This window comes from Coenobita brevimanus, chromosome 4, assembly GCF_032717465.1.
Source record: "Coenobita brevimanus isolate Jiangsu-jjx chromosome 4, ASM3271746v2, whole genome shotgun sequence".
Lineage (NCBI taxonomy): Eukaryota > Metazoa > Arthropoda > Malacostraca > Decapoda > Coenobitidae > Coenobita > Coenobita brevimanus.
In genome coordinates, this window is record NC_136957.1 from 31,769,170 (window position 1) to 31,783,453 (window position 14,284).

The 14,284-nt window shown below is 42.9% G+C and overlaps 1 protein-coding gene across 1 annotated transcript; it reads right to left on the reverse strand.

The window, feature by feature from the left end:
* Positions 1 to 632: 632 nt before the first annotated feature.
* On the reverse strand, positions 633 to 13,708 carry LOC145395410 (single insulin-like growth factor-binding domain protein-2). Its single transcript, XM_080269017.1, has 3 exons — positions 13,636 to 13,708; positions 5,735 to 5,849; positions 633 to 1,729 (listed from the first exon to the last, which is right to left on the reverse strand). The coding sequence occupies exons 1-3, from the start codon at positions 13,680 to 13,682 to the stop codon at positions 1,625 to 1,627; spliced, it is 267 nt and encodes an 88-aa protein (XP_080125143.1). The 5' UTR covers positions 13,683 to 13,708; the 3' UTR covers positions 633 to 1,624.
* Positions 13,709 to 14,284: the final 576 nt, after the last annotated feature.

Here is a 14,284-nt window from a genome sequence, read left to right on the forward strand (position 1 = left end):
AGGCTCCCCTCATACAGCTCTTTTCGATAGGATGGAGTCAAAGGCTTTTTTCGTTTCATCAACTCTCCTTCTCTTACTGGCTCCCTTCAACCTCTGTCTCTTTCCCTCACTGTTGCAGTTTTCTCTCTTTTCTATTGCTGCTTCAATTGTCGTTGCTCCTCTCAACTGTCTACTTGCATCCCTCCACCTCTATGATGGGCGAATAGCACCTGTCTAGCAACAAACTCTCATCCCTTTTCTGTCCAACTCTCTAATGCAAGAGTTAACCTTTACTCCTATTCCTTCATTCATGCAACAGGTCAGCTCTGGAACTGTGTCCCTTTGTCTGTATTTCCTACGTCCTTTGATCTCCAGTCTTTCAAACGCAGTGTGTCCAGGCATCTGGAAATGAACGGATCTTGAATTTGTCTCTCTTTTGTATTGTTTTTGTTTTGTTTGTTTGTTTGAAAGGAACCGTTTTGTGGCTCAACCTTTTTTGTTCCCTCTTCCTCGCATTAAAAAAAAATATACATATATATAGTCATACAGATAAACATTACACGAATACATTTAGTCACAAACATAGTTTGGTAACAATAACATATTCATCATGACATTTTGTCCATCTAAGAATGGTATGGGAAACAACAGCACCAGCTGAAACAGATTTATTGAAGACACTCTACATACGTTTCATTTGTCATAGAATAAAATGTAAGATCGAATATGGTATGGAAATACATGAGTAGTAAGGCGTGATGTGACGACTGATGTGGATTATTCTAACACTTGGGGCGGTGTTCTTCTGAGGATAGGAAGTTTTCTAACACCTCTTCCATACCTGTTGATTTCTGATTATACGCCGTTACTGAATCTTCTGAATTATTCGTGCAATCAATGTCGACATTGAAAGGATAAAAGCAAACAATTAAAATAAAATCGAGAATATTAACGGGCAGTTTGGAACATAAATCGTTAAGGAACAGGTGTTAGGGAGCTTCCTTAACCGACGAGAATACGAGCCTTGGTGGTGTAGTGGTTCAAGGCGCCAATGGAGGGATGATTATATTCTGATGGCGCTTTCATCTGAATCCCAAACAGACAGCTTCTTTTTTTTTTTTTTTTTTTTTTTTTTAATCAGGCATTGTCATTAAGCCCCTGGAATTGCCACTTACTCTTAACTCTTTAGATCCGTGACGTCGTTTTTGTAGTTTATTTTTGCCGCTATCAGAAGACTAAATTTATTCAAGAACAGATCTCTGGTAACTATATATATAAAACACCTAAGGTTCCAAAAGGCTATTGTAAAGGTTAATATAATTATCTAGGTTTTGTAAGAAAAAAAAAATCACCTAACTGAAGGGTTTAGTAACCTGGACAATACTAGCCTAGCCTGGTGGCTCAGCCAACAAGTAACCATTCTTCAACAGGAGACTAAACCAACAGGTAATCACATCGGCAGGAAACATCAACAGGTAATAAATGAACAAGTGACATCAGCAGGTAAATAGTCTACAGGTAATAAATGAGCTGGTGACACTATTAACAGGTAAAATGTCGGCAGGCAATAGTAGAAGGTAATATACTGTAATCAACAGGTAACTACATCAGGTAACATCACAGATAATAAATGCACCAACTAGTCCTAAACGCAGTATCCAAATATGTTGAATTCCTGCTGCTGGCACCGTAGACCCGTGGCACATATGCCGAAGAAATTCAAGAGGCCTCCACACATCTCACCCGGGCCCTGTGGCGGAGAAGCGGGATTTAGGCCCATATTCTTTAAGTTAAAAGAAGCTCCTTAACGCCTCATCCTTAGCGATTTATTTTTTGGGTATGGTAGGTTAATATCCTTCTCACCTTCTGCTCATTATTTATGCAAAAATGGTAGATTAGAAGGATTTAAATAACTCAGAAAAGGACATTAACGAGTAACAAGCAAAGTAAATTGCTAATGGAAAGGTGTTAGGGAGGTACTTGACCAACGAGAAAACGGGCAAAGTTTGGTTAAGATGGGTTGATGTGTGTTAGGCTGAGAAAGATTAGGTTGAGTCCGTTTATGTCAGGTTAGTTTAAGTTGGCCAGTAATAATGACTGTAGACTGGGTTGGATTAGGTTAGGTATCATAAGTTTGGTTGTAAATTACATTGCACATGAGGTTAGGTTTGCTTAGGTTAGGTAACGAATACAGTAAAAAGTTTGTTAGAAACTAAGATTACAGATTATATGTGATAAGGTTAGGTTTGGTTTACCCTACTTTGGTTAGAACATATTAAATTAGGCTGGGTTTAGATATGGTTTACCTGGGTTTATTTAGCTTCTTTAAAAAAATAAGCACATCAGTAGCCAATTTCTCAACAAGTGAAAATAAAGTAGCATTGTTGTACTTGCAGGTAACACCATTTAACCAGATCAGCCAATTAGTAGGTAACCAAATAAGGTAACATCACTAGCTGGTAAGACGTGAATCCAGTCAACATTTAAGGTCAAAAGCAGGTCTCATCTACAGGTCATAAGTCAACAGGTAACCACGAACTAGTTGCAGAGCTTCACATATTTGCAGCGAACCTCTACAGTGTTTTTTTTCCTATGCACGTCTGGCCAGTTCAGCACTTGCTTAATATTTTCGAGGGACCCCAACACTCCCCACCCGGGCCCTATGGGGGAGATGAGGTTTTGTGGTGGGGTGTGGTGGGGTGGGGTGGGTAGGTGTGAGTTGTGCTGGGTTAGTAACGATGAGTGTAGGTTGAGTTAACCCGGGCCGGGCTCACAGGCAAGGTTAGGTTTAGTGTTTAGGTTATTTTTAAGTTAGATGAGATTCGTTTTTTGTTTGATTTGGCTGGTTTGGGATAAAATAATGCAGGATTGGTGTGAAAATCATCGTGGAATCAGTTCTTTGACCAAACCATGAAACGTGTATGGCAGAGTATTACCTCTTCCAGTGCAATCACTTGTAGTAAACTGTACTCTTGCTACTGGCAGAGAATTGCCTCAGCTTAGGAAAGATGTGAAGAGTTTCTGAAACGTGTATCTTACTTCTCTGATTCCAAAAATCTTATGCTGAATTAAGTCGTTTGAAAATAGCAACAATAAATGGAAATACGTCTGCGTCACAGGACTGCTGAGGATATTCAAAGAGTTCGAATTATTAAAGATGAAGTTTTTTTTTTTTTTTATGCGAGGAAGAAGGAACCAAAGGCCATGAGCCCGCAGTAACAGTTCCCTCCAAGAGAAAAACAAAATACAATATAGAGCCAAATTCAAGATCCAATCATTTTGAGATGCCTGGACACACTGCGTTTGAAAGACTGGAGATCATAGGCAGTAGGAAATACAGACAGAGGGAGACAGTTCCAGAGCTGACCTGTTGCATAAATGAAAGACTGGGAGTAACGGTTAACTCTTGCATTAGAGAGTTGGACAGAAAAAGGATGAGAGTTTCCTGCCAGACGGGTGCTACGCGCCCGTCGTAGAGATGGAGGAATGCAAGCAGACAGTTCAGAGGAGCAGTGACCATTAAAGTAGCGATAGAAAAGAGATAAAGATGCAACAGTGCGGCGAAGAGACAGAGGTTGAAGGGAGTCAGTAAAAGGAGGAGAGTTAATGAGACGAAAAGCCTTTGACTCCACCCTATTGAGAAGAGCTGTATGTGGGGAGCCTCCCCACACATGAGAGTTGTACTCCACACAGGGGCGGATAAAACCCCTGTATAGAGTCAACAATTGCGCAGGGGTAAAGAAAGAGCTGAGTCGGCTTAGCACACCCAATCTCTTGGAAGCAGATTTTACAAGAGATGTAATATGATCTTTCCAAGATAAATCCCGAGTAAATGAAACCCCAAGCATGTTCAAGGATGATGCAGGATTAAGCTGAATATTATTAAACATTAGTGGGTATACCTGTGGAAGATTTTGTCGGGTTGATAGGTGTAAGAACTGAGTCTTAGATGCATTAAAGACAACCAGATTATTTTTACCCCAGTCAGAGATACGAGCTAAGTCAGACATTAGGTGTGCCATAGCCTCATCCCTTGTTTGTTGAAGTAACTGTTGAGGTGGGCGTTGCGGGAACCGAATGGAAAGGTGAAGGGTGGAGTCATCAGCGTATGAGTGGATAGGGTTAGATGTACAGCTTAGAAGATCATTGATGAATAAAAGGAAGAGAGTTGGTGATAGGACAGAGCCCTGAGGAACACCACTGTTGATAGATCTAGGAGAAGAACGAAGGCCGTCTACAACAGCGGCTATAGAACGACCAGAAAGGAAGCTAGTGATGAAGGCACAGATAGAAGGATAGAAACCGTAGGAGGGCAGTTTGGAAATTAAAGATTTATGCCAGACTCGATCGAAAGCCTTTGAGATGTCAAGTGCAATGGCAAAGCTTTCGCCAAAGTCCCGAAAGGAGGATGACCAGGAGTCTGAAAGGTAGGTGAGAAGATCGCCAGTGGAGCGTCCCTGACGGAACCCATACTGACGATCGGAAAGAAGGTTGTGATAGGAAAGATGTCTTAAAATTTTTCTATTAAGAATTGACTCGAAAACTTTTGAAATACAGGACGTTAAAGCAATTGGACGATAGTTGGAGGGTTGGGAGTGGTCACCCTTCTTTGGGACTGGCTGAATGAGAGCAAACTTCCAGCAAGAAGGAAAGGTACACGTTGACAGACAAAGACGAAAGAGTTTGCCTAGGCAGGGTGTAAGCAATGAAGCACAGTTCTTGAGAACAACAGGAGGGACCCCATCAGAGCCATATGCCTTGTTAGTACTGAGGCCAGTAATGGCAGAAAATACATCAACTGAAGAAATTTTAATGTCAGCCATGAGGAAGTCAGAGGGGGGGAAGTGATGGAGGAACAGCACCGGAATCGTCTAAGGTAGAATTGGAGGAGAAAGTCTGTGCGAAGAGATCTGCTTTATCAGTAGAAGAAATAGCTACAGAACCATCAGAGTAGAAAAGAGGAGGGAAGGATGATGAGGTAAAGCTGTTAGAAAGATTTTTGGCAAAATGCCAGAAGGAGCGGGAAGAATTCGAGTTGGAGAGTTGAGAGCATTTAGTATGGATGAAATTATTTTTAGTAGAGCGAAGAACAGACTTAGCACGATTCCGGGCAGAAACGTAAAGATGTGATTCAGGGGTGGGTTGGCTCCGGTACCTTTTGTAGGCCCTCTCCTTGTTGCGGACAGCATTAGAACAAGCGTGATTAAACCAAGGTTTTCTTGCGTTAGTCAAAGGATATGAGAAAGGAATGTATGCCTCCATGCCCGAGAGAATAACCTTCGTAATGCGCAAGGCACACTCAGATGGCTCACGGCCATGGAAGCAATAATCATTCCAGTTGGTGGGGAAAGGGTAGTTTTAAAACTGTAGAGGTTTTACTGAGCATATGCTTATACTGATAGTGTTAGACAATTAATTTTTCCAAGAATAAGAAACTTCATGGTATATACATGCATTTAGAGGAGGCTTATCATCAGGGAAACTGAGAATTAATACATTACGCCATAAATGTATAATGAATGTACTGCATGTCAGAGAACTTAGGCCAGTGCTGCCTGAGATATACTGTCTTTTCAAAAGATGGCTGCGGAGTAACTGCAAGGCGAGTGCTGATCGGCTGTCAAGTTCAGCTTGCTTAAAACACTAATGATGAAGGTGGAAAAGTGACCAAGAATAATTGTAATTCTGAATGAACTATATCCACCTACGACCTACTTACCTGTGAACCGTGTTACCAACCTACCCAAATACTTACCTTGGCACAGACGGAGCAGCAGTCACACTCATCCCTCACCGTGCCATGAGGGCAGTCCTGGGGAAGCTCTAGGCATGGGCGTAGCTCACATGGAAAACAGTCGAAGGCAGTGGTGCTGGCGAGGAAAAGGAGGTGAGAATGGAGAGATGAAATTGGACGAGGGGAGAGAAAGGTAGGGAGAGACAAGACAGGGGGAGGTAAGATGTGAAGCGAAAAAAAAAAAAAAAAGGCCAGAGGGGAAAGAGAAGGCAGGGATAGAGAGAAGATGAAGAGAAGGCAGGCATGGGGAAACAGGGATAAGAGGAGGTTGAACAGGGGAGGGGGTAAGAGAAAGCATGATGAGAGGAAAGGAGGAAGAGGAGGGCGAGAGAAAAAAAATTGGTGAGAGGGGGAAAAGAAGGAGGGGACAGAGTAGAGGAGAAGAGGAGGCGTGGTGAGAGGGAACGGGGAAGAGGAAGTAGAGGTAGGATGGGGAAGAGTTGAAGTAGAGTCAGGAATGAGGGGATGGGATGGATGGGAAAAGGAGGCTTGGGAAGAAAAGTGGATGAAAAAGGGAAGGTAAAACTTGGACGGGAGAAGAGGAGTTCAGGATAGAGAAATAAAAGATGTATTGGTAGTGTGAAGATAGTATGGCATGGAGAGAGAGAGAGAGAGAGAGAGAGAGAGGGGGGGGGAGCGGGGGAGAGAGGGGGGTTAGGAATCGGGGAGGGAAAAAGGCAGGGTGAGTAGAGAAAGGAGAGGGGGAGGGGGGATTATAAATGGAGAGAAAGAGAATGGGGAGAGGCGGAGGGAGAAATGAGGAGAGAGACTGGAAGTAAAGGACGGAGAGGTGCAGAAGTGGAGGGATTGAGAGAGGGAGAGTCTGTGGATGAGAAAGGGAGGGGTAGTGGCCGATGGAGAGAGGACGGTGTGTAGAGAGGGGACAGAGGGAGGATGTGTGTGTGAGAAAGAGAGGGAATGAAAGTAAGGAAAGATTTAAGACAAGGGCGGTAGAATGGAGATAAATCATGGGGTTCTATACTCGCGGCGCCCGAGTCTTAAGGTGTCATTGTCAGATCCTAGCAACTGACCATTCAAGAGTGCATCCGATTTCGAATCAGTATACACAAATCATATACACGAATATTATTATACACGAACATCATATACACGAATCACATGCGTTATCATATTACACACGAAATCGGACGCACTGTTGACTGGCAGGTTGCCAGGGCACGATAATGACACCTTCAGACCCGCGCCGCTACTGTACTGTAGTAACTGAAGGATAACGAATTAGGTAGGAAAACCAGTGATTTGAAAAACATCGCATTAATGTAGGTCATTTCATTTTAATAACAATTTATTCACTAAATTATATGCCTTACGCCCTGTGGCGAGAGGAACACAATCTGGCTGCACTATGAGGTGGTACTAACACTCTGTGGCCAGGCTGTGTTAGGAAGAATTCTGCCACCATATTCCGTGTGTGTCGTAAAAGGTAACTAAAGGGGATGGGGAGAGAGGACTAAGGATCCCCTCCTCTCCCCGTACCCTGAAGATTGGGTATATGAATGTGCGTGGATGAAGTACGATTGAGGCTAAAAGGAAGGAGATTGGGGGAATGTTTCTGAGAAGAAAGTTGGATATTTTAGCTTTGAGTGAAACAAAGATGGAATGGAAAGGTGAATCTAAATTCGGGAGTGTGACTGGAAGGATGTCAGGTACTGACAGAGGAAGAGCGAGAGGAGTGGCCTTCTCAGTGAGCCCAGAAGTGCAACAGTGTGTGACTGAATGGAAGGAGGTGTCATCGCGACTGATGTGGATGAAAGCGAAATTTGGAAATGAGTTGTGGGTATTTGTGAGTGGATATTGGCCTGGTAGTGAAAGGGATAAAGAAAACAGGGAGCCTCTCTGGAATGACTGGAATGATATTGACGAGTGTCTAGAGAGTTTTGGAGCACATGTGAATGTAGCAATGATGGGAGATCTGAATGCTAGAGTGAAAAACGTAGCAGTTGAAAGGGTCACTGATATGCATGGTGTGCCTGGAAGAAATGATAATGGGCAAAGAATGATAGGGATGTGTGTTGAGTGAGATATGGTGATTGGAATTACCTTGGTTAAGAAGAAAGACATCTATAAATATACATGGGTGAGACAGGAGGTTGGAAGGGTTGTTGATAATGCAGTGATGGACTCTGTGGTTGTGTCCAGGAATGTAAGAGGAAGATTGTTAGTGTGAGAGCTTTGAGAGGCGAGGGTCAATGTATGCCAGACTGCTACCTGGTGGAGGGAAAGCTGAGAGTAGGTATGAGGTGGGTGAGAGCCAGAACTGTTCGGTGTGGCTGGGAGGTTTTGAAAGTGAGAGAGTTGGATAAGAGAGAGAAAATGATAGAGTGCCAAGAGAATTTGAAAGCTAAGTGGAACACAGTAAAAGCTCAGGAAAATGGCGATGTGGAGGACGAATGGCAGTTATTTTAGAGTGCTGTGGTGGGGAATGCAGAAGAGGCGTGTGGTGTGAAATGAGTGGGTGGTGGTGTTACAGTGGGAAGTGAATTGTGGTGTGAGGAAGTTAAATATGACTGTAGATGAGAAGAGACTTGCATATGAAGAGTGGCTCCATAGGAAGGATGAGGTGTCACATGAGAGGTATAATGAAAAGAGGAACAGGGCGAGAAGGGCTGTGCATGAGCTAAAGTGGCAACAGAGGAGAGGTGGGGTAAGCGGTTGACTGAGACTTTCCTACTGAATATGAAAATGTTTTGGAAGGATGTGAAGACAGTGCAAAACGGAGAGTCTGGGAAGGAAGGGTGAGTAAAAGCAGAAGATGCAAGGAAATAATTTGAGATGGATGCAGTAAAGAAGAGAAAGGCAGAGTATTCTGAAAGACTTATTGTAGAGGAGGAAAGGGAGGCTGAGATTGCGGCAGAGGGAAGGGTGCAAGGAATGTGTTGGGAGAGTTGAATGATTCTTTTTATCAAGATGGAGGAAGTGCATTAGGAAATAAAGGTCATGAAAGCAAGAAAAGCTGCAGGTATGGATGGGTATGCTGTGGAATGTTTGAATGGTGGTGGAGCGGCTATTGTTGACTGGTTAGTAAGATTGCTGAATGTGTGTTTTGTGAGCGTTATGGTGCCGATTGACTGGGCAAGTGCAAGGTGATTCCACTGTATAATGGTAAAGGTGATAAGTATCAATGTACACCTGAAAGCATTAATTTCTCCCCGCTAGTAGCCGGAGTCGCGGCCAGTGAGCGATCAGGCAATCGAACACCTCCCGCCCCACCGCCCCTCCCCCAGTCCCAGTGTAGCTTGGTTGGATAGATGTGGAAAGGCCAGAGAACAACATGTGTCATGATCGTTTTTATGGACAGTCAGAACCAGTAGGGGGTAGTATATAAAGACATTTAATATGTAATACTGTGCTGTTACCAACAACATAAGAGAAAGGCACTAAAATGAAAGAAGACCTACAATGTGCTATGTGTTACTGTCTATATACTTAAGTCCTCTATTATATTGTGACAAATAAGTATAGTATAGTGAACAGGGCCTCTGTTGAAAGATGTTTTTTCTCATACATTCTCACTCCCACCTCCACCACCCTTCTCTGTGGGTTGCTCTCTCCACCAAAAGCCTCTCATTTTCTATCGTCCCCCACTCCTACCCATTGTTAACCAACAGAGATAATGATGAAATGATCCGTCAGGTATTGATCATAATGATATTAACATACACCTCTGCATTAAGCACAAACAAATACAGTAAATAATATACAATACTCTGGTATACCTGCCAACCATTTCATCCTGCTGTAAGCTGTTACTTGACATGCGAACTGCAAGTTGGACCTTGCATTACATGGATATACGGTTGTCTATCGTTAACACAGGTTGTGTGGTTTTAGGATGTCCATTAATTCATATGAACGTGGCAATTCAAGCCTTACATTATAAACACGCAAGGCTTATGCTCCTGTCATTATTGGATGAACGAAACGAATCGGAAATCGGCTCTGACGAACCACAAACGTTGCTTTAACGAAAATATTCCGACCACTTGTCACAACAATGAAAGTGTCATTGTGTATACGACTGAATGTGGGTCAATTGTATACACAATGATATTGTGTCACTCCTGTGTCGAGAGGTCAGTATATTTTCGTTAAAGCAGAGAGTTTGTAGTTCATCAGGGCCGATCCCGGATTCGTTTCCTTCATCCAGTAATAACAGGAACATTAACCTATACGTGTTTTTAATGTAAGACTTAACTGGCCACATACATATGAATTAATGACGTCCAAAACCACACAACTTGTATTAGCGATAAACAAACGTATGCCCTTGTAACTAAAGGTCCAACCTGCAGTGCGTTTGTCACGTTACAGCCTACAACAGGATTAAATGGTTGGCAGGGATACCGTAGTATTGTATGTTATTAATTTGTTGGAGCTTAATACAAAGGTGAATGACAATAGCAATATAATCAATACCTGACGGATCATTTCGTCATTATCTTTATGTCGGTTAACAATGGGTGGAGTCGGGAACGAGAGGATATAAGAGCCGTTCGGTGGAGACAGCAACCCAGAGAGAAGGGTGGTGGGAGTGGGAGCGAGAATGTATGAGAAACGACATCATATCTTTCATCAGATGCTGTTCATTATACTAATTTGTAACGTTATAGTAGGTAAGTATATAGACAATAACACAAAATACATTGTAGGTCTTCTTTCATTTTCGTGTCTTTCTCGTATGTTGTGGATAACAGCACAGTATTACACATTAAATGCTTTTATATACTTACCCCTACTGGTTCTGATTGTTTATAAAAACAATCATGACACACTGTAACATCACCAACTTTGGCCGTTCCACATCTATCCAACAAAGCTTACACGGGCTGGGGGAGGAGCTGTGGATGCGGGGTTTTCGATCGCCTGGTCGCTCATTGGCCATGACTTCGGCTCCTAAGGGGGAGAGATTAGTGCTTTCGGGTGTACTAGTTTAGGGTTAAAAGTTTATTGAGTGCTGTAAGGTGTGTGGTAGAGTGTTGATTAAGGGAGTTGGAGAGGATACAGTGGGAGTGATTGGCGATAAGCAGTACGATTTTAGGAGGGAGGGGATGTATGGATCAGGTGTTTGCTGAGACAGGTGTGTGAAAAGTATTTGGCAAAAGGTAAGGATGTGTTTTGGGCGTTCATGGATTTACAGAAAGCGTATGACAGAACTGATAGGGAGGCTTTGTGGATTGTTTTGAGATTGTATGGAGTTGGTGGTAGGTTGTTAAAAGTAGTGAAAAGTTTTTATATAAACAGTAAAGAGTGTGAAAAATGCGAAATATTGTGAGTGAATGGTTTCCCGTGAGAGTGGGGCTGTGGCAGGGATGTGTGTTGTCGCCTTGGTTGTTTGATATCTATATGGATGGTGCTGTAAGGGAGGTGAATGCGAGTGTTAAGTGGAGGTTTGAGTCTGGTGATGCTGATGTTAGAGAGTGGAATCTGAATCAGCTGCTGTTTGAGGATGCTGCTGCACTGGTGTCTGACTCGGAGGAGAGATCGAGACAGTTGGTAGAGAAGTTTGGAAGGGTGTGTGAAGGAAGGAAATAGAGATTAAATGAGAATAAGAGTAAAGTGATGAAGTGTGAAGGGACGGTGGATGGTAGGAAGATGAATGTAGTTTTGAATGGTGAGTTGCTTCAGAAGGTAGAGTGTTTAAAATAATTAATGGTCATATGTTGTTGTGGACGGAAGAATAGATGTAGAAAAAAATGGAGAAATGGAGTTCCCCCGAGCTAAGCCCTGTACTGGACTATATAGCCTCGCTAGAGTTACAGGAGCGAGCTACCACTCCCGGCACGGCAGCCCGGGCGAGGCTCGAACTCGCAATCCCCCGATTACGAGTTCAGCGCGCTACCACTGTGCTACCGCGCCCCCAAAGAATAGCTGTAGAGATGAAGATTAGAGTAAATGAAATTGAAAAAAGCTGTTGGGAGGAATGAAAAAAGTGCTTGGATATCATTAGCTTAGAATGGGTGTTAAGGAAAGGCTGTATGAGGGTGTAGTGATACCGACTGCATTATATGGGGCTGAAATATGGAATATGGGTTTAGCGAAGAGGAAGAGTTTGAATGTAATGGAGAGGAGGTATCTGAAGAGTGTGTGTGGAGTGAGAGTATCGATCTAGTGAGAAATGATTAAATGTGATGGAAAACTGGAGTTATGTGAGGGATGCCTAATCGAGTTGAGCGGAAAGTGTTGCAATGATTTGTGAATATATGGAGAGAATGGATGCAGAGCAACTGGTGAAAAAGATAGCTGGATCTAATGCGAGAGTTGTAAGGCTAAGAGGAAGACCACGGTTGGGATGGATGGATAGTGTGAAGAGAGCTATTAGATACGAGAAGAGTGTCCGTAGAGCAAAAAAAAGAGTGCGTGCACATGGTAGGGGTGACTGGAGAGAAATTGTGAATGAATAAACGGTGGCGCTGCCAGAGGAGATATTCTCCCACATTCTGTCTGGTCAGCTGATCAGGTCAGGTGCGTGGAAGGGGATGAGTCCATTATGATCTGGCTGGGGTAAACCAGCTCTGCTGTCGCTGATTGCACTGCAGATGTCGCTGATTGCACTGCGCAGTTGACCCTCATGCCGTGTAGTGCAGTGAGTATCTGTCCCTTCTCCCCTTGGGGCTAAGATATGAGTATATATGTGTGTGTGAATGAGTAAATTGGGAGTGTGTCAGTCTGTCTCTGCTACCCCCTTTTTTTCGGGGGAAGCAGCCTAGGTATATAGAGATAGATAGACATATGCTTTGCTGGAAGGACACAAGTCAGGAGTGAAAGCAGTAGAAATGAGGGTAAATATTTCCTTTATTGCCGTCTCCTATTTTTTTTTTTTTTGTTCCATTTGATTGTTTTTAGTTCACTTGAGTGTTTTGAGGCTGCTTTGTTGTGCAAATGAATAATAACCATAATATGACTATCACAACCTGATCGGAAATAATAGGAATGGTGGAAGTGACTGGCCTAATCTAAGTTTTTGCTAAATTTAGCCTAACGTAGCTTAACTGTACCTCATAATTTAATCTACTCTAACCTAACCTAACCTAACTCAACCCAGCCTAACCTAACCTAACCCAATATCCAGTTGGGAAGTTGGAAAACTAAATCCACTTTTCAGTATGTTGAGCAAGATTTGGTATTATTCATTTGCACACACACACACACACACACCTACAGGCGTACACTATGACAGCACAAATCCACTGGGTATGGTAAGATTGCTCACTAAAGAAACGGCAGTAAAGGAGATGAATACCGAAATGAGTTATCTGAGAGGAGCATATGGAGTTACAGGGAGAGACAGACTGACGAATGAGGAAGTGAAGAAACGCTGTTATGTGGTTGTTAATGTTAAAGAATGCATTAGAAGAAATACACTGAGGTAGTTTGGCCATATGGAGAGGATGGAGAGAGAGAGAGAGAGAGAGAGAGAGAGAGAGACTAACTAGAATGGTGTAAGCGAGTGAGGTGAAAGTGGGGGGGGGGAGAGGGAGAAGGGGTGTGTAAACTGGGAGCGGGGCAGTGAAGTGGCATTGGACAGGGCGACATGGAGGAGATTTGTTTGTGGCCACTCCTTACGGGACTGAGGCGTTTGGCAATAGGTTGATAAACAGACCCACTAAAGATTTACCTTTGTACTTTTAGCGTGTTCTTGCAACAGTCAGGCGAATTTAATCAACTTCGGAGAATCCTCCTAGAAAAAACGGGGTAAATGAAGGATGCTTTTATCCCATGCAGTTCGAAATTACTTCCATAATCTTGATCCGATACTGTAATATGAGGCGCAAGTACAAAATGTAACTGTCCTAATCAGATTGGAGAAGCTAAAACATCAGATAGAGCTACTCATTCCTTACCTTCCTACCATAATGCCAACAAGTACCAACACCACAAATAACTTCATGGTTCGAAACCTAGAGATCACACGCGCAGAACAGCGCGGAGGAGGCAGCAGTAACACACCACCAACTGTTGATTTGCACTGGGCTCAACTCGGTCGGATCTCTGCATATGTACTTTACCACTGGAAAAGTTTTCCTACCGGACTTTAGATAATGGGAGTCTCACTGCACAGTGTATAGATAGATAGATAGATATTTTGCGAAAGACGAACAGAGGAAGGAAAAACGAATGTAAAAATTCATACACTTGGTTACAAGGGTTCTCCATTTATTAGTAATCTGTACCAGTTGGACTTGACTGCTGTATTGTAGACTGAAGGAAGGAGGGAAACCAATCTGGGGAAGTGAGTTCCAGAAGGAAGCAGTTTTGGAAATAAAGTTATTCTGATAGGCTAAACAGCACAGGTGCTAATATGATCTGTGGTAAATGAAAACGATGCGAGACTTTCTTCAAAAATGCTGAAGGTTTGTTACAATATAAGATTATGTCTTACTTCATCAGTTGGATACTTTGTTTTATTAAGATTGGTGTTATGAACAGCGCGGAAGAATACACAAATAGATAACTGTATCTATCTATCTACTTACCTAGGTTGTTTCCTCC

What these genes read in the sequence shown, in the direction of transcription:
- LOC145395410 (XM_080269017.1), bottom strand. Translation starts at nt 13,682, where the DNA reads ATGAAGTTATTTGTGGTGTTGGTACTTGTTGGCATTATGGTAGGAAG. An exon ending in GTTGGCATTATGGTAGGAAG is followed by an intron (nt 5,850 to 13,635) that starts GTAAGGAATGAG and finishes TTTCCTCGCCAG; the next exon opens with CACCACTGCCTTCGACTGTT. An exon ending in GCTGCTCCGTCTGTGCCAAG is followed by an intron (nt 1,730 to 5,734) that starts GTAAGTATTTGG and finishes TCTCCGCCACAG; the next exon opens with GGCCCGGGTGAGATGTGTGG.